The sequence below is a fragment of the Ovis canadensis genome, chromosome 8 (genome assembly GCF_042477335.2).
Source record: "Ovis canadensis isolate MfBH-ARS-UI-01 breed Bighorn chromosome 8, ARS-UI_OviCan_v2, whole genome shotgun sequence".
Taxonomy (NCBI): Eukaryota; Metazoa; Chordata; class Mammalia; order Artiodactyla; family Bovidae; genus Ovis; species Ovis canadensis.
The window spans coordinates 99,800,780-99,820,187 of record NC_091252.1 but is presented as its reverse complement, the minus strand read 5'-3'; the positions used below and the strand labels follow the sequence as shown (position 1 = coordinate 99,820,187).

Here is a 19,408-nt window from a genome sequence, read left to right as displayed (position 1 = left end):
TGTCCTGGATGTACAGTGCTACTGTGGTATCTGTTGAAAGAGATCTGCACGTAAGTGGATCCACACAGATCAAACCCATGTGCTTCACGGGTCAACTCTGTATCTAGGCTTTAGCTGATGCTCTCAAGAAAAAAAAAAAAAAATTGGAATTTGCTCACCTCCCAGAGTCCCTTTGTTTACTTCCTTTTAGATTTCTTTGGATCCTTCCAATCTTCTCAGCCCAGCAATGCCTGCAATATTTGTGAAATATTCTTTATCCAGCCTTTAAGTAATTTTACAATTTTTTTTTCAGGAGTGTCAAATTATCTAATCTGCCATATTACTTGCAACAGATGTTGACATACTTCTAAAATGTAAGCTAACTGTATGAAATAAAGTAAAACGTTGCTTTGCACAGATGAGGAAATACGTGTATATTTTCTTATATTTCTTCCTTTGTACATGAAAGACAACATATTATAGATATTTATCAATGTTTTTAAAAATTGTCTCTGGATTTTGAATCATAGAAAGTATTTCTTGGTGACTCACTTTCAAAACAAAATATATATACTTTAGTGACAAAATTATAATAATGCAACCCAAATAGACTACAATAAAAATTTTAGTCTTGATATCAATAAATATTAATATAAGGATTAAGACAGACATGGCATGGACTAAATCATTCTTATAAAAGTATTCATTTCTTTTTTCACCAATGAGAATCAGTGGAAATAATTCAATTTCTGAAATTTTTACATTGAAAAACATGGCTTAAATGATATTTAAATACATCAGAAGTTATACAGGTAGAATTTAAAACCAACATTCATATTACCAGAAAGAAAAAAAATTAAAACACAGAAAATTTAGGAGATGGTAGAAAACAAATGGTATTAAAGCACTAAAAATAATACATTAAATGTGATTATTGAACTCATTTTGAAGCTAATTTAAAAGACAATAAAACAATAGAGTGGAAAATAGCGCATTATGAGAGCACACTCACAAAGGTGAAAATGTAGGTGAAAGGGACAGTTTTTGAGGAAAATAGAAATTGTTCCATTTGATGATAGAGAGCTATCTATCCAAATGAGGATAGAAAGCCAATAGACCAGTGAGCGGAAGAAATTGAACGCAGTGTTGAAATGATGTTTGGGTTTTTTTTTTTTAAAGCCAATAGGACATTGATGGAGAAGGCTATGGCACCCCACTCCAGTACTCTTGCCTGGAAAATCCCATGGATGGACAAGCCTGGTAGGCTGCAGTCCATGGGGTCACTAACAGTTGGACACGACTGAGCGACTTCACTTTTACTTTTCACTTTCATGCATTGGAGAAGGAAATGGCAACCTACTCCAGTGTTCTTGCCTAGAGAATCCCAGAGATGGGGGAGCCTGGTGGGCTGCCGTCTCTGGGGTCGCACAGAGTTGGACACGACTGAGGCGACTCAGCAGCAGCAGCAGCAGCAGCAGCAGGACGTTGATGGTGGTTTTGAGCACCAGCATTGTTCAGGCTGTCGTTCGCTCTGGGACGCGGCACGTGATGAACCAGTTGATTCCTTACTCTGAGCTCACACTCAACTGGGGACAGCCCTTCAGAAGAGGGAATGCCTGCCTGGCCACACTGTTCCAGAGCTTGGGAAGAGAAGGAAAGCTCCCCAGCTAGTTGCTCAGTTTTCCAAAGAGTTTCCATTCTGGAGTTGGATTGTGTGAGTTCCAATTCACTACTTTGGGATTTTGACAAGGTTCTCAAACCTTCTGAATCTTAGTTTGACCTCCATTGGTTAAGCGTTACGTCTATGCATGTCATTTAACTAGCCATTTTAGACGCCAGCCACGTACCAAAATCTGTGTTGAATTTACTGAGCCTACAAATAAATAAAAATCATTCCTGTCCTCAAAGAACATACAGTCAGTAGGAGAAATGAAGAAATCCACTGTTAGTTATACTGCATGATGACACGTGAGCAGAGAGGAACCGAGGTGCTCCGGGACCCTACCTTTTTGATTGGCTGGTGGGGTCTGGGCTTGGTAACACTGAAATGAGCTTGGGTGGTGAGCTCTGTTTGAACAGAGCGTAGGAGACCTCTGCCTTAGTAGACAAGAAGGGAAAAGGAAGGAGGAAGCAGTCTGTGAGAAATCTAGAAAGGAAACTCTTTGTGTTCTGGCCAATGCCAGTGTCTGGCACATAGCACATACAGGGTGCTCTTGAAATACTTGTTGGGCAAAACTGATTTTTTCATGATTGAGATTTTTTTGCTTAATACCTAGTCACATACTTCAGTTACTGTGTAGCATACTTTATAATGTCGGGCTGCTGCTAAGTCGCTTCAGTCGTGTCCAACTCTGTGCGACCCCATAGATGGCAGCCCACCAGGCTCCCCCGTCCCTGAGATTCTCCAGGCAAGAACACTGGAGTGGGTTGCCATTTCCTTCTCCAGTGCATGAAAGTGAAAAGTGAAAGGGAAGTTCTCAGTCGTGTCTGACTCTTAGCAACCCCATGGACTGCAGCCTACCAGGCTCGTCCATCCATGGGATTTTCCAGGCAAGAGTACTGGAGTGGGGTGCCATTGCCTTCTCCTATAATGTCCTAATATAGTTTATATATATAGATAGATAGATAGATAGATAATCTATAAGACTAGTTAGTGAAAGCTGAAAACTTTGTGATCTCTAATGATTCGTCAGACTTTATAATTCATAAAGTAAGCGCACAGATAGTTCTTTATGTATTAGTTTAGAGTAGCCGTGTGGCTGTCAGTGCCTGGTGAACTTTTGTAAGAATTATGCAAACGAAGTTAGGGATCTGGCTCACGTTCCAGGGAACTTGGGGCTAGTTGCTGCTGCCCTCTGCACGGAGCGAAATTCATTTACTCTCCAGTGCCATCTAGTGTCTCCAAGAAAAATAACTTAATGGTAAGCCTCAGTAACTTGTTTTCTTCTTAAAAAGTGTTTCCAAACTTTAACTGGTTGTGAGTTGAAACCTTAACATAAAAGAGAAGTTTCATGGATAAACTGAACTTTGAATTGTGTGTGGGGAGAAAGAGGAGAGCAGATGTTTACCACGTAAAGCAGACATCTCTGTAGTTGATGTCAATGAATCAGTTTCCCGATTCATCAGAAACTCCTGTTTTTTTAAGAAATAATGTGCAGTAGTCTAGTCTATGATTCTTTTTCCACTGAACCTATTTCTAAAAATTTGATTTTTTAAATAACTTGAGTGCTTTCTTATTTCTTCTTTGAGTCAGCTTAGTCATTATGACTACTGTTAGCAATCTCCTTTTGTTTAAATGGTTTAACTTCAGAAATATTTTTGGAAAATAGTACTGTTGCCACAAAAATACTGGATAGGTCATCATGAGTTTCTCTGAAATAATGAGAAAACTAACTTATGCCCTGCCACTGCCTGGTGTCTGGACTGATTTCCAACCCTGTGGCCAGTCTCCTCGCTGGCGTTGGGAGGTGCAGGGCTCGTCCAGGCCACGTGCAGCGCTGTCGGCTGCAGTGACCAGCAGGTTGGGGGTCAGCTGCATGCCCTGATGCATGAAGCTCTTCTTGAAAGGGTAGGGTTGGCTGAGATCTGAAACTTTGAACCTTTTCTTCGTTTTTGGTTTTCATGTAGTTTTCCATCTCTAGCCTCTAAAAAATCTGTGCTAATAAAAGTTTTCATATATTTATACAACATTAGAGCAGAAATTAATTTTAGAGACTCATCTCAACACTGGATGTTACAGATTATAAATGTATGTATAATCGCCTTAATTATTTAATATGTTATGCAGTGATATTTGATGAAAGTTTTCATTCATCTTCCTGTGAAAATAAATCATGAGTATAATCTTTTTTCATCTTATTAATTTGAACATCCCAGTCAAATTCTTATGTCAAAATTCGTAAGAATTGACATGGGGGTGTGGGAGGTACAAACGTTGGGGTGTACGATAGGCTTCCAAGTATGTGTTTTATGACAATATGGAAAATATAGCCAACATTTTGTAATAACTTTAAATTGAAAGTACATTTTAAGTATTGTATTAAAGTTCTTTAAAAATACACCTTTAAAAAACTCATAATGATTGGTTTTGAAAAATAAAGTCCTTGCCTCATTTTTCCGTTTCCTTATGGAAACTTTTTTCCACCCATCAGTCATTAATGCATTAGTGCAGCACCTTCATCAATGGAAAATGCGAAATGTGTCTTATACATTATGCTTATTTTGAAACATGAAGAACCAAAGCAAGACTTGGCTTACCGGATCACAGAATGTGCTATAAATTACAGTAATTAAACAGTGTGGTAGGAAAATAGGCCAAGTGGTGCAGAATTGAGAGTTCAGAAACAGACCCAGGTGTACTAGAGGATTTATGTGATGAAAATGTCGGTTCAGCCAGTGGGAGAAAGAAGACTATTCAACCCGTCACTGTCTTTTTGATTATTTCTGTGGAGGGGGTTAAGGTAGATTTCACAAACTCTTCTCTGTTCCCAAATACCTGAATACACTGAAGCTGGGAGAGCATCAAAACAGGCGTCTGGCTGCGTCAGCCCTCACTTTGCCTTCACGTGACCAGCCCCTTCGGCCTTCACAGGACAACTTACTTTTTTGTTAGCGCTTGCTCTCAGTTCTCATTTGTAAGCCTTTCTATTTGATAGATGTGAACAAAAATCATAGTCAAATTACAAAAGAAAGTACAAAGTCCCCACTGGAAAGAATAATTTAATTTTTGATAATTATTTTCCATGAGGAGTTTTCCACAGTCAGGTAATTGAAGGATTCCTAAATCATTTATCTTCAGCGAGTCCAGTCTGCAGAGTAGCTTGCCGTGTACCCACGGTGCAGTATTTGCTTGTCTATTTCTTGCGCATCATCTAGAAAGTCTGCACAGAGGCAATCAATGCTTATATTAAATAAATGATACAGGACCATATAAGCTATTTCGTCCTTACTGAATTACAAAGCAAAATGTAACTTGAAGATCTTATTAAATTCAGCCTTAATGTTCTCATAGAAAAGTCAGCCGAAAGAAGTGTCTGTGGTATATCTCCAAACAACGAACACATGCAGTCAACAACCGTTAAAAAATATCCAGAGCTTCTGCTGGGAGCTTGCTATAGCGTTTGTTTTCTGTTGGTGTCTCGGGAAGTTCTTTAAAAGTTATCCAAACGACTGGGGTCAATTTAAGTTCATTTCCTGCAGTTCTGACTTTGAGAGGAGGAACATTACTCAGCATCCTTGTAATTAACTTTCTCATAGTTTGAAAAAATCATTGTCAATTCTGACTTTTCTTCAGCCTACATATACTGTATTTTTTATATTTTTATTGTAGTCATCGCTCTTCCTGTTCCTGGATCATTTTGCTACTCTCCTGTCAATCGTAAGAAAGGGTAACACGTTGAATGATATTTTGCAAGATAGATACTAAATCTAATGAAATTCTTATTTGTTTATGTCACGTGTGTTGGTGCATAACAGATTACAGTAACTGTTGTAAACACAGTGACTGATTTCTAGCCACTTTAAAAGTGCGTTTGGTCCAACTGTCAATTATCGCATATGTAGTTAAATTAAAAAAATCTTTTTAAAGTGTGTAACTTGTACTTAAAGATTTTAAGGTTAAAACTTTTTAAAAGAAGCAATTTAAAACTACTTTTCACAGACATTGTACTTAATAGGAAATTACTGCTTGAACTCAGTCCTAGCTAATGTAGATATGCTAATGAATAAAACTATCTTGAATTTATAATCTTTAGATAATGGTGACTTAAAGGACACAGAATGAGCCAAGGGTCTGTTTTCCTCCATTCTGTTCCCAGTGATTGAAGTAGCTCAGGTTTATGAGGCTCAATCCTTTGTAAGATTTTATTTGAAGAAAGAGTTCTTTGACTGTGTGTGTGTGTGTGTGTGTGTGTGTGTGTGTGCGCGCGCGCGCGTACTCGTATGCAGGCTTAGTCGTGTTTGACTCTTTGTGACACTATGGACTTAGCCCGCCAGGCTCCTCTGTCTGTGGGATTTCCTAGGTAAGGATACTGGAGTGGGTTGCTGTTTCCTCCTCCAGGGGATCTTCCCGACCCAGAGATCGAACCCTCATCTTCTGTGTCTTTGACATTCCAAAGTTGGAAAACCGCATTATCTAAAAAGCAACACATCAGAGGATTGCCTGATACTTACTAGTTCAAAAGGCCATCATCCTTAAGTTACAGCAGTTCCATTTAAGATAAAAGTAAAGTGTTGGGAGAAGTTACCAGAACTTTAACATTTTTTAAATTGAATAGAAAATCACAGTGCGGTTCTGTCAAAATATTGCTCCCCCTGCCCAGATGATTTGATTAGCAATTCTTGTTTAGTAGAAATTTATTTTAAAATGTGGTTGGGTTTAGTCAAAATAATTGATTGTGTTTAAAAAAAATAAATTTAAGATACTTTGAAATGTTCTCTATCTGCCTCGTCTTTTGAGGCGGAGAGATACACCAGGTTTGTCTAGTTATTTATTTACTTAATTTTTCATGTGTATGTGCAGAGAAAAACAAAGGTTTTACCAAGAGTATTCTAAATCTGTAATATTATGGGCAGGCCAGTTTCAGGAATGGAGTGGTCGATTATTAAAACAAACAACAAAAAGTAAAGCTCTGAGAAAGATTTTTAATGAACGTCAAAAAGTACAGCCACCTCACATTGACTTTGTAGTCACAGAGCCATGTGTCACGTCTGTAGGAAGCGGGGCGCGTCATCTGCTTCTTGACTGGTAGTTTCTAGAGCCCGAGGACAGCTGACGCTTCTGTCTTCATGTTAGCATTTCCTGTGGATAAAAATTGGAGGCTGCTGTAAGAGTTTTCCTGCAAGTGGACATTTGTGCGAGTCCTGCGTCTAGCGTTTGTCTGGTGTTCGTGGGAATTCCACCTCAGATGCTTAGTGTGGTCCTCGCAAAGCACCTCCCTCATTTTGGGGCGCCTCTTTCCCTTGGCTCACAGGTTTCTTGTGATCATTAAGTAGAGTCTAGGAGTCTTTGCGTCCCGTGTCAAAAAGCACAGGACAGTTTCTAGAAGGTGTTCTTTTCCTCTTCTCAGAGCCTTTGTGTGTTTATCCCACCTGGAATCAAGGAAGGAAAACCCAAGCTCATCCCCGCTGGTCCCATCGCCCAGGGCACCACCACCTCTGCCTACGTGGCCAAGTCCAGGAAAACGTTGCTGGTGGAAGACATCCTCGGGGTGAGTGGCTTTTCACCCTTTGTGACATTTGTAAACCGAAGTATTTAATTAAGAAAAATAACATATACTCTTGATGTTGTAACTTAAACCATGTTATAGCAGCATAAAAGCAAGATACCGATCAATAAAAGGGTTTGTGTATGTAAATGAATTCTTTGTACTCCAAGAAATGTATCTGATAACCTCCTAAGAGCTAGGTTTGAGTAGTTCTTCTTTCAGCGTTTGCCTGTATGCTGATATACATATAAAGTGAATGATTGCTGTTTGCTGGCTCGTATCCCAGCAGCACAGATTTGAGTGAGTTAGCTGTGTGACTGACTGCCCCAGATTTTAGTGGTGTCGTGCAACAATCACTCACTGTCTCTAGACCGGCCGTTCTGCTGATCCGAGCTTTCTCGCACATCTGAGGTTGTCTGGGCGTCCCTTGGGAGCTGGCCAGGCTGAGGTGGGCTTTGTTCTCTGTGTGTGTCCCATCCCTTCCACTGAGGCTAGCCTGGCATCTTACGGCAGTGGCCGGGGTCAGAGAGAAGTGGACACACACGGGTGAGTTTTCAAGCCTCTGCTTGCATCAGATTCATGACCTCCAGTTTAGCCAACCAAATCATGCAGGGGGCCATTCTCAGTGTAGTCTGACCAAGGCCGGGGGTACAGAGAATAGGACCAGATGGAGCCCTCAGACCAACCTCCCGCAGTATATGTGCGCGTCGTGATGAAATGTCCCTGCGTGAGCTCAGACTCTGAAACTGACAAGCATACAAACAAGTTCATTGGTGTCAGGAATTTGCTCTGAAAAAGTACTAAATTGGAGTCACAAAATCTAGATTTTAATTTTATTTTTGCCACTAATTATCTGTGTGACCTTGAACAAATCAGGTTGCTAGTTACTGTTATCAAAAAGAAAAAAAGTTATCAAAAAGTTATCAAAAAGAAGAAAAGAGTGTTTAAAATACATATTTCACAGTATAATTATATAGACAAGAATATTATAATTGTCAAACTTTCTAAGAGACTAGGTATTCATCATTCTCACCACGGAAAAGAAAAGATAATGAGATTGCTGGTGGAGGTCCCAGCAGCGCTGGTGATCCTAGTACAGTGTCCAAACGCAGCAGACCAGCTCACTGTGCGCCTCAAACCCCACGACGGTGTATACCGAGTCTATCTCATTTTTACAAAGTAAATGTTAAAAGTAGATATGTCAAAAGTTATCACTTAAAACGTTATGTTGTATCATATACAAGCTCTCCAAAGATCTGTAAGTTGCAAAGGATGTATTCCTTTGAGTGGTTTTGCTAACTTAGGAAATAAAGTAGAAGAATCAGTTTCATTTCTTATGCTAGGTAATGGGTGATTATTGGTTGATTTGAGTGCCTAATATGGCAAACCACTTCACTGTTCTAGCCTTGAGAACCCCATGAACAGTATGAAAAGGCAAAATGATAGGCTATTGGTAGGGGAACTCCCCGGGTCGGTAGGTGCCCAGTATGCTACAGGAGATCAGTGGAGAAATAACTCCAGAAAGAATGAAGGGATGGAGCCAAAGCAAAAACAATACCCAGCTGTGGATGGATTGGTGATAGAAGCAAGGTCCGATGCTGTAAAGAGCAATATTGCATAGCAAGCTGGAATGTCAGGTCCATGAATCAAGGCAAATTGGAAGTGGTCAAACAGGAGATGGCAAGAGTGAACGTTGACATTCTAGGAATCAGCTAATTAAAATGGACTGGAATGGGTGAATTTAACTCAGATGACCATTATATCTACTACTGTGGGCAGGAATCCCTTAGGAGAAATGGGGTAGCCATCATGGTCAAAGAGTCCGAAATGCAGTACTTGGATGCAATCTCAAAAAAAGACAGAATGATCTCTGTTCATCTCCAAGGCAAACCATTCAATATCACAGTAATCCAAGTCTATGCCCCAACCAGTAACGCTGAAGAAGCTGATGTTGAACAGTTCTATGAAGACCTGCAAGACATTTTAGAACTAACACCCAAGAAAGATGTCCTTTTCATTATAGGGGACTGGAATGCAAAAGTAGGAAGTCAAGAAACACCTAGGGTAACAGGCAAATTTGGCCTTGGAGTACAGAATGAACCAGGGCAAAGGCTAATAGAGTTTTGCCAAGAAAATGCACTGGTCATAGCAAACACCCTCTTCCAACAGCACAAGAAAAGACTCTACACATGGACATCACCAGATGGTCAACACTGAAATCAGATTGATTATATTATTTGCAGCCAAACATGGAGAAGCTCTATACAGTCAGCAAAAACAAGACAGAGAGCTGACTGTGGCTCAGATCATGAACTCCTTATTGCCATTTCAGGCTTAAACTGATGATGTAGGGAAAACTAGTAGACCATTCAGGTATGACCTAAGTCAAATCTCTTATGATTATACAGTGGAAGTGAGAAATAGATTTAAGGGCCTAGATCTGATAGATAGAGTGCCTGATGAACTATGGACGGAGATTCATGATGTTGTACAGGAGACAGGGATCAAGACCATCCCCATGGAAAAGAAATGCAAAAAAGCAAAATGGCTGTCTGAGGAGGCCTTACAAATAGCTGTGAAAAGAAGAGAAGCAAAAAGCAAAGGAGAAAAGGAAAGATATAATTGATGCTTTTGATCTGTGGTGTTGGAGAAGACTCTTGAGAGTCCCTTGGACTGCAAGGAGATCCAACCAATCCATTCTGAAGGAGATCAGCCCTGGGATTTCTTTGGAAGGAATGATGCTAAAGCTGAAACTCCACTATTTTTGGCCACCTCATGCGAAGAGTTGAATCATTGGAAAAGACTCTGATGCTGGGAGGGATTGAGGGCAGGAGGAAAAGGGGACGACAGAGGATGAGATGGCTGGATGGCATCACTGACCTGATGGACATGAGTCTGAGTGAACTCCAGGAGTTGGTGATGGGCAGGGAGGCCTGGCGTGCTGCGATTCATGGGGTCGCGAAGAGTTGGACACGACTGAGTGACTGAACTGAACTGAACTGAAGCATCTGAATGCAGAGTTCCAAAGAATAGCAAGGAGAGATAAAAAAGCCTTCCTTGGCGATCAGTACAAAGAAATAGAAGAAAACAACAGAATGGGAAAAACTAGAGATCTCTTCAAGAAAATTAGAGATACCAAGGGAACATTTCATGTAAAGATGGGCTCTATAAAGGACAGAAATTGTATGGACCTAACAGAAGCAGAAGGTATTAAGAAGAGGTGGCAAGAATACACAGAAGAACTGTACAAAAAAGATCTTCACGACCCAGATAATCATGATGGTGTGATCATTCACCTAGAGCCAGACATCCTGGAATGTGGAGGCAAGTGGGCCTTAGAAAGCATCACTATAAACAAAGCTAGTGGAGATGATGGAATTCCAGTTGAGCTATTTCAAATCCTGGAAGATGATGCTGTGAAAGTGCTGCATTCAATATGCCAGCAAATTTGGAAAACTCAGCAGTGGCCACAGGACTGGAAAAGATCAGTTTTCATTCCAATCCCAAAGAAAGGCAATGCCAAAGAATGCTCAAACTACTGCACAATTGCACTCATCTCACAAGCTAGTTAAGTAATGCTCAAAATTCTCCAAGCCAGGCTTCAGCAATACGTGAACTGTGAACTCCCTGATGTTCAAGATGGATTTAGTAAAGGCAGAGGAACCAGAGATCAAATTGCCAACATCTGCTGGGTCATCGAAAAAGCAAGAGAGTTCCAGAAAAACATCTATTTCTGCTTTATTGACTAAGCCAAAGCTTTTGACTGTGTGGATCACAATAAACTGTGGAAAATTCTTCAAGAGATGGGAATACCAGACCACCTAACCTGCCTCTTGAGAAACCTATATGCAAGTCAGGAAGCAACAGTTAGAACTGGACATGGAACAACAGACTGGTTCTGAATAGGAAAAGGCGTACGTCAAGGCTGTATATTGTCACCCTGCTTATTTAACTCCTATGCAGAGTACATCATGAGAAATGCTGGACTGGAAGAAACACAAGCTGGAATCAAGGTTGCCAAGAGAAATATCAATAACCTCAGATATGCAGATGACACCACCCTTATGGCAGAAAGTGAAGAGGAGCTAAAAAGCCTCTTGATGAAAGTGGAAGTGGAGAGTGCAAAAGTTGGCTGAAAGCTCAACATTCAGAAAACGAAGATCATGGCATCTGGTCCCATCACTTCATGGCAAATAGATGGGGAAACAGTGTCCGACTTTATTTTTCTGGGCTCCAAAATCACTGCAGATGGTGATTGCCGCCATGAAATGAAAAGACGCTTACTCCTTGGAAGGAAAGTTATGACCAACCTAGATAGTATATTCAAAAGCAGAGACATTACTTTGCCAACAAAGGTCCATCTAGTCAAGGCTTTGGTATTTCCCATAGTCATGTATGGATGTGAGAGTTGGACTGTGACGAAAGCTGAGCACAAAAGAAGTAATGTTTTTGAACTGTGGTATTGGAAAAGAGTCTTGAGAGTCCCTTGGACTACAGGGAGATCCAGCCAGTCCATTCTAAAGGAGATCAGTCCTGGGTGTTCATTGGAAGGACTGATGCTAAAGCTGAAACTCCAGTACTTTGGCCACCTCATGCGAAGAGTTGACTCATTGGAAAAGACTCTGATGCTGGGAGGGATTGGGGGCAGGAGGCGAAGGGGACAACAGAGGATGAGATGGTTGGATGGCATCACTGACTCAATGCGCATGAGTTTGAGTAAACTCTGGGAGTTAGTGATGACAGGAAGGCCTGGCGTGCCGCAAGTCATGGGGTCGCAAAGAGTCGGACATGATTGAGTGACCGAACTGAACCAAACTAATATGGGTCTTTGGGGCTCAGTTACAATAACTCTCATTAACCTGTGGTTTTGTGTTATTCTGACCTTAAAAATAAGAGAAAAAAAATTATATAAATATAATTTGCCTTGGCATTTGGAGTAATTTTCACATGTGACTTTATATGTCTGAAACTTTAATTCTGACCCTAGAAGGTGAGGAATAAAAAAGTGTTGCTTAGAACTGCTTGTGTGCTCAGACATGTCCTATTCTTTGCAGCCCCGTGGACTGTAGCCCGCCAGGCTTCTCTGTCCATGGATTCCCCAGGCAAGAATACTGGAGTGGGTTGCCATTTCCTCCTCCAGGGTGTCTTCGAGACTCTGAGACCGAACCCGTGTCTCCTGCGGCTCCAGCATTAGCAGGTGGATTCCTTACCACTCGAGCCACCTGGGAAGCCATTGTAATTAATTTTATTATTGCACGAAGCTATGCATATTCATTCATTCATTGAATTCTCCTGTATAATGATAATGAAACATGAGGCACTATCTGGGTTTAAGTCCCATCTTGCTCAAGTTATCTTAAACAGCTCAGTGGGTAAATAATCCGCCTGCAGTGCTGGAGTCAGAGGAGTCGAGGGTTTGATGCGTGGTTTGGGAAGATCCCCTGGAGGAGGAAATGAAACCCAGTCCAGTATTCTTGTCTGGGAAATCCATGGACAGAGGAGCCTGGTGGGCTACAGTCCAAAGGATCGCAAAGGGTCAGACAGAGCTGAGCGCCCCAGCACAGCGCAAGCACAGCCCGTGTGCTCAGGTTTTCTCAAACAAGGTTTACAGTGACCGTCGTCATTTGGTTTTCCTTTGAAAAGGACTGCTGATCATGGCTTACAAGTACTAGGGAATTTCTGATAGAGTCCTAAATTAATGATTCCAATTCTTTCAAAGAATTTATATCTTTTCCCCCTCCTGTGTTTTTAGGATGAACGGTTTCCAAGAGGTACCGGGCTGGAATCAGGGACTCGGATCCAGTCTGTTCTTTGTCTGCCGATCGTCACTGCGATTGGGGACTTGATTGGCATCCTGGAGCTCTACCGGCACTGGGGCAAAGAAGCCTTCTGTCTGAGTCACCAGGAGGTGAGCCTGAGCTCTGCCTGGGGGGGTCTTAGCTGTACCCAGTTCATCGAAGGTGCTTATGGATACTGTTCAGTTAAAGAATGAATAGTATTTAAAACCTGGACTTGTTTAAAAATATTTTGATATCAATAGTAATGAATTTTAGAAACTGTTTTTTTTATTTTGCAGTGATAATGATGTAGAAATATGGTAGTTTATTGCAGTCAGGATCCATTTTGACAATAAACGTAAAATACCAAGTCGTTAATCAAATTAAGCAATAGTGTGGCTTTGGAGGGTTTTCACATTCTGGTTGACTTTGTGTCTCCTTAGAGATTTCTTCTTCGAGTGTGTCCTGAATAAATACTCCAGTGTTAGAAACATTTGGGAAACATCCCTAGTGGCTCAGGGGTAAAGAACGTGCCTACCAGTGTAGGAGACACGGGTTCGATCCCTGGGTCGGGAAGATCCCCTGGAGAAGGAAATGGCAGCCCCCTCCAGTATTCTTGGCTGGAGAATCCCATGGACAGAGGAGCCTGGAGGCTACAGCTCCACGGGGTCACAAAGGGTCGGACACAACCTAGCAACTAAACAACAGTCACACCACCACCAGCGTCTGTTCACATTCCTTGAATGGGAACGGCTCAGTGACACTAAAACCAAGGAGTTCTGTGACCTCTCTGTTGCCCGCGATGCTCGTCCAGGCCCCTGGGGTGGCTGGCTCCCTGTCCTCTCACCGAGATGACCGTCCGCCACTCCAGCCCCTTCGCTCCCTGCCGCCTCGCCGGGCCCTTGCGCACGGCTGGCCCCTCTCCAGCAGATCCCGCACCTCGATTCCCCCTCTGCTCCGACTTCTCTGTCCCCACCTGGCTGCTGCCTCCAGGAGTGTGCTCTGATGTCACCTGCTCAGGGTGGCATCTTCCCTGAGCCCTGCACGCAAACTCGAGTAGCACCTGCTCTCTAACAACAGCGCTGGGCCCCAGCTACTGCTGCTGCTAAGTCGCTTCAGGCATGTCCGACTCTGTGCGACCCCATAGATGGCAGCCCACCAGGCTCCCCCATCCCTGGGATTCTCCGGTCAAGAACACTGGAGTGGGTTGCCATTTCCTTCTCCAATCTGGGCCCCAGCAGGCACCCAGGAATACTCGTTAGATGAACAGAAAAAAGAAAAAGAAATAGGATAGCTAGTAGTTTGAGCAAGTGTCAGCCAAGTTTGGGAAACATTTCCTCATTTTTAAAGTGGTCACAAACAACTGATTTGAGTCAGTCCCAATGAGGTGGATGAAACTGGAGCCTGTTACACAGAGTGAAGTAAGCCAGAAAGAGCGAGACAGATACGGTCTAGTAACACATGTTCGTGGGATTTAGAAAGATGGTAACGACGAGCCAGCATGCTGGGCAGCGCGGGAGACACAGATGTGAAGAGACCTTTGGGCTCAGTGGGAAGAGGCGAGGGGGGATGGTTTGAGAGGATAGAACTGAAACAGGTACATTCCCGTGTGTGAAGCAGATGCCTGACGCCAGGCACCCAAAGGTGCTCTGGGACAACCCAGAGGGGTGAGGTGGGGAGGGGGAGGGAGGTGGGAGGGGGGTTCGGGATGTACACATGTACCCCTGTGGCTGGTTCATGTTGCTGTCTGGCAGAAACCATCACAAAATTGTAAAGTAATTAACCTCCAATTAAAATTAATTTAAAAAAAAAAAGAAGGAAAGAAAATGGTCACTAGAAGCCTTTCTAATAGTGATTTTGTTGAAGCGAAAAATAATTATTTTATGATAAGCTCATTGGATGACAGTGCTCTTAATCAATTTATCTTCCTTTTTATCCCAAATTAAGAGGAACAAGAGAGCATTACACCCAATCATGAAGAGGTGGGAAATAGAGAAATTTTGTAAGAAAAGAGAAATTTTGCATGCATTTGATAGTTCGGGTTTTCGGAGCGTTCGAAGACACGATGACGGCACCAAACTTAAGCTGGTGGCCTCTGTTGGGGTGTCTGCGTGTGGCTGAGGAAAGCTCGCGTCACACTCTTCCTTCTTGTGTTTTTCAGGTCGCGACAGCAAACCTCGCCTGGGCCTCAGTAGCGATCCACCAGGTGCAGGTGCGTGCTGGCGCTGCCCTCCAGGCCGTCCTGAGGGAAGGGGCGCGTGGTACACGCCGCGGGAGGCAGCGGGCGGGCAGCTAGCCACCCAGGGCTTGCATCGTGGGTAGTAAATGTTTTCCTGTGTTCTGAAATGTGTGATCTGGTCACTTATATTTACTGACTCCCTGCCTTAAACGTCTTCCAACCAATTCTGTTCTATAGTTAAACAGGGTGTTGAATCATTTGCATTTCCTATCTTGGTCCTTGTTTTCCACTGAAAGCCCAGGAATGATGTCCTACTGGCAGTAACGTTGATGTTTCTACGATCCATTTCCTAAACTAAAGCATCCACTAAACTTAGTGGCATATGAAAACAATAATCATAAATTTAAGTTCCTTGATTCTCTTGAAAATGTGATCTAATTTAAAAGTCACAAACTGCATAGAGTTTCCCTGACAACTAGACTCTTAAGTTCAGGAACATGGCAGCAATAAAATTCTGTTTTGTGTCTTCCACTGTTTCTTGTTTTAAGCCCATTTCAGCAAACTCAGATTGGTGAGGAACTGTCTGATAAGGAGAAAATGTGTGTGTATCTGTGTGTGTGTCTATATACATCAGTTCAGTCACTCAGTCATGTTTGACTCTTTGCAACCCCATGGACTGCAGCACGCCAGGCCTCCCTGTCCATCACCAACTCCCTGGGCTTGCGCAAACTCATGCCCATCGAGTCGGTGATGCCATCCAACCATCTCATCCTCTGTCATCCCCTTCTTCTCCTGCCTTCAATCTTTCCCAGCATCAGGGTCTTTTCAAATGAGTCAGTTCTTTGCATCAGGTGGCCAAAGTATAGGAGTTTCAGCTTCGTCAGTCCTTCCAATAAATATTCAAGACTGATTTCCTTTAGAATGAACTGGTTGGATCTCCTTGCTGTCCAAGGGAATCTCAAGAGTCTTCTCCAACACCACAGTTCAAAAACATCAATTCTCTGGTGCTCAGCTTTCTTTATAGTCCAACTCTTACATCCATACATGACCACTGGAAAAACCATAGCTTTGACTAGATGAACCTTTGTTGGCAAAGTAATGTCTCTGCTTATATATATATATATACAAAACAAATAAAATATATAAAGCATATATATATATATATATATATATATATATATATGGATAATGGTATGAGAATCAAGGACTCCCTGGATCTGACAGTACTGAATGTAGGTGGGATATATGCTCAGGAACATATAAGCACGGCAAAGACTGATAGAGTTTTGCCAAGAGAATGCCCTGGTCATAGCAAACACCCTCTTCCAACATCACAGGAGAAGACTCTACACATGGACATCACCAGATGGTCCACACCGAAATCAGATTGATTATATTCTTTGCAGCCAAAGATGGAGAAGCTCTATACAGTCAACAGAAACAAGACCGGGAGCTTACTGTGGCACAGATCTTGAACTCCTTATTGCCAAATTCAGACTTAAATGGACAAAAGTAGGGAAAACCACTAGACCATTCAGGTATAACCTAAGTCAAATCCCTTATGATTATACAGTGGAAGTGAGAAATAGATTTAAGATAGATAGAGTGCCTGATGAATTATGGATGGAGGTTCATGACACTGTACAGGAGACAGGGATCAAGACCATCCCCATGGAAAAGAAATGCAAAAAAGCAAAATGGCTGTCTGAGGAGGCCTTACAAATAGCTGTGAAAAGAAGAGAAGCAAAAGGCAAAGGAGAAAAGGAAAGATACAAGCATCTGAATGCAGAGTTCCAAACAATAGCAAGGAGAGATAAGAAAGCCTTCCTCAGTGATCAATGCAAAGAAATAGAGGAAAACAACAGAATGGGAAAGACTAGAGATCTCTTCAAGAAAATTAGAGACACCAAGGGAACATTTCATGCAAAGATGGGCTCGATAAGGGACAGAAATGGTATGGACCTAACAGAAGCAGAAGATATTAAGAAGAGGTGGCAAGAATACACAGAACTGTCCAAAAAAGATCTTCACGACCCAGATAATCATGATGGTGTGATCACTCACCTAGAGCCAGACATCCTGGAATGTGAAGGCAAGTGGGCCTTAGAAAGCATCACTATGAACAAAGCTAGTAGAGGTGATGGGATTCCAATTGAGCTCTTTCAAATCCTGGAAGATGATGCTGTGAAAGTGCTGCATTCAGTATTGCAGCACATTTGGAAAACTCAGCAGTGGCCACAGGACTGGAAAAGATCAGTTTTCATTCCAATCTCAAAGAAAGGCAATGCCAAAGAATGCTCAAACTACTGCACAATTGCACTCATCTCACACGCTAGTTAAGTAATGCTCAAAATTCTCTAAGCCAGGCTTCAGCAATACGTGAACTGTGAACTTCCAGATGTTCAAGATGGATTTAGAAAAGGCAGAGGAACCAGAGATCAAATTGCCAACATCCACTGGATCATCGAAAAAGCAAGAGATTTAAAAAAAAAACCACTATTTCTGCTTTATTGACTAAGCCAAAGCCTTTGACTGTGTGGATCACAATAAACTGTGGAAAATTCTAAAAGAGATGGGAATACCAGACCACCTAACCTGCCTCTTAAGAAACCTGTATGCAGTCCAGGAAGCAACAGTTAGAACTGGACATGGAACAACAGACTGGTTCCAAATAGGAAAAGGAGTATGTAAGGCTGTATATTGTCACCCTGCTTATTTAACTTCTATGCAGAGTCCATCATGAGAAACGCTGGACTGGAAGAAGCACAAGCTGGAATCAGGATTGCCGGGAGAAATATCAGTCACCTCAGATATGCAGATGACACCACCCTTAAGGCAGAAAGTGAAGAGGAACTAAAAAGCCTTTTGATGAAAGTGAAAGAAGAGAGTGCAAAAGTTGGCTGAAAGCTCAACATTCAGAAAACGAAGATCATGGCATCTGGTCCCATCACTTCATGGGAAATAGATGGGGAAACAGTGGAAACAGTGTCAGACTTTATTTTGGGGGGCTCCAGAATCACTGGAGATGGTGACTGCAGCCATGAAATTAAAAGACGCTTACTCCTTGGAAGAAAAGTTATGACCAACCTAGATAGCGTATTCAAAAGCAGAGACGTTACTTTGCCAACAGAGGTACGTCTAGGCAAGGCTATGGTTTTTCCAGTGGTCATGTACGGATGTGAGAGTTGTATTGTGAAGAAGGCTAAGCGCCAAAGAATTGATGCTTTTGAACTGTGGTGTTGGAGAAGACTCTTGAGAGTCCCATGGACTGCAAGGAGATCCAACCAGTCCATTCTGAAGATCAACCCTGGGATTTCTTTGGAGGGAATGATGCTAAAGCTGAAACTCCAGTACTTTGGCCACCTCATGCAAAGAGTTGACTCATTGGAAAAGACTCTGATGCTGGGAGGAATTGGGGGCAGGAGGAGAAGGGGACGACCAAGGATGAGATGGCTGGATGGCATCACGGACTCGATGGACGTGAGTCTGAGTGAACTCCAGGAGTTGGTGATGGACAGGGAGGCCTGGCGTGCTGCGATTCATGGGGTCACAAAGAGTCGGACACGACTGAGCTACTGAACTGAACTGAACAATTTTTTAAAATCCTTGAAGTAGTGATTGTGTTATGCCTTTTTAAATGAATAACGTAAATAATATTCTGGAATTTTCATTCCTAAAATAAACAAAAATCCCTCAAAATTAATAGCCACTGTTTTGTATGGCAGGTATGCAGAGGTCTTGCCAAACAGACTGAACTGAATGACTTTCTACTCGATGTATCAAAGTAAGTCTTCATTTCTAGGGATGTGGTAAGCTCTAACTGGTCAACAGTTTAGATCAGGCACCAGCCCTCACCATGACAGACTGCTGTCCACTGCAGTCACTAGCAGAAGATCAGTGTTTATCAGGCACGTGATCCGGTAAGTATGGTCCAGCATGTTTGCGATTAGAGAGTTTCCTTCTCATCCCCATTCACTTCACAAGGATCAAAGATGTATATGTGATCGTCTTAATTTGCAGTTCAGCATATTTGTAAATGACTCACTAGAAGGTGTTAGGGACTGTACAGAGAGATGCCCTGCGTGTTTCTGTTTCCGTAGGAGAGAATTGACAGCAGTAGAAGGAGGGGAGGTGTTGTAGTTTATCATTTTCCAGAAGTCCTCTCTGGCCTTTGCTGTGAACTTCAGTAAATTAAAACATACTATTAACATTATCGTTTCAGTTTTCCCATGTGTAGTGGCTCAGGTGCCATTCTCAAAAAGATGCTG

At 42.2% G+C, this 19,408-nt stretch overlaps 1 protein-coding gene across 2 annotated transcripts in view; it reads left to right on the top strand.

Moving 5' to 3' along the window:
• The window catches only part of PDE10A (phosphodiesterase 10A), a 270,734-nt gene that overhangs the window by 190,767 nt on the left and 60,559 nt on the right, over positions 1–19,408 (top strand). For both annotated transcript variants that reach the window (XM_069599340.1, XM_069599339.1), the window contains exons 6-9: positions 7,047–7,187; positions 12,937–13,092; positions 15,123–15,173; positions 18,866–18,924. In XM_069599340.1, the coding sequence (XP_069455441.1) occupies positions 7,047–7,187; positions 12,937–13,092; positions 15,123–15,173; positions 18,866–18,924 (407 nt within the window). The remainder of the gene's footprint in view (positions 1–7,046; positions 7,188–12,936; positions 13,093–15,122; positions 15,174–18,865; positions 18,925–19,408) is intronic.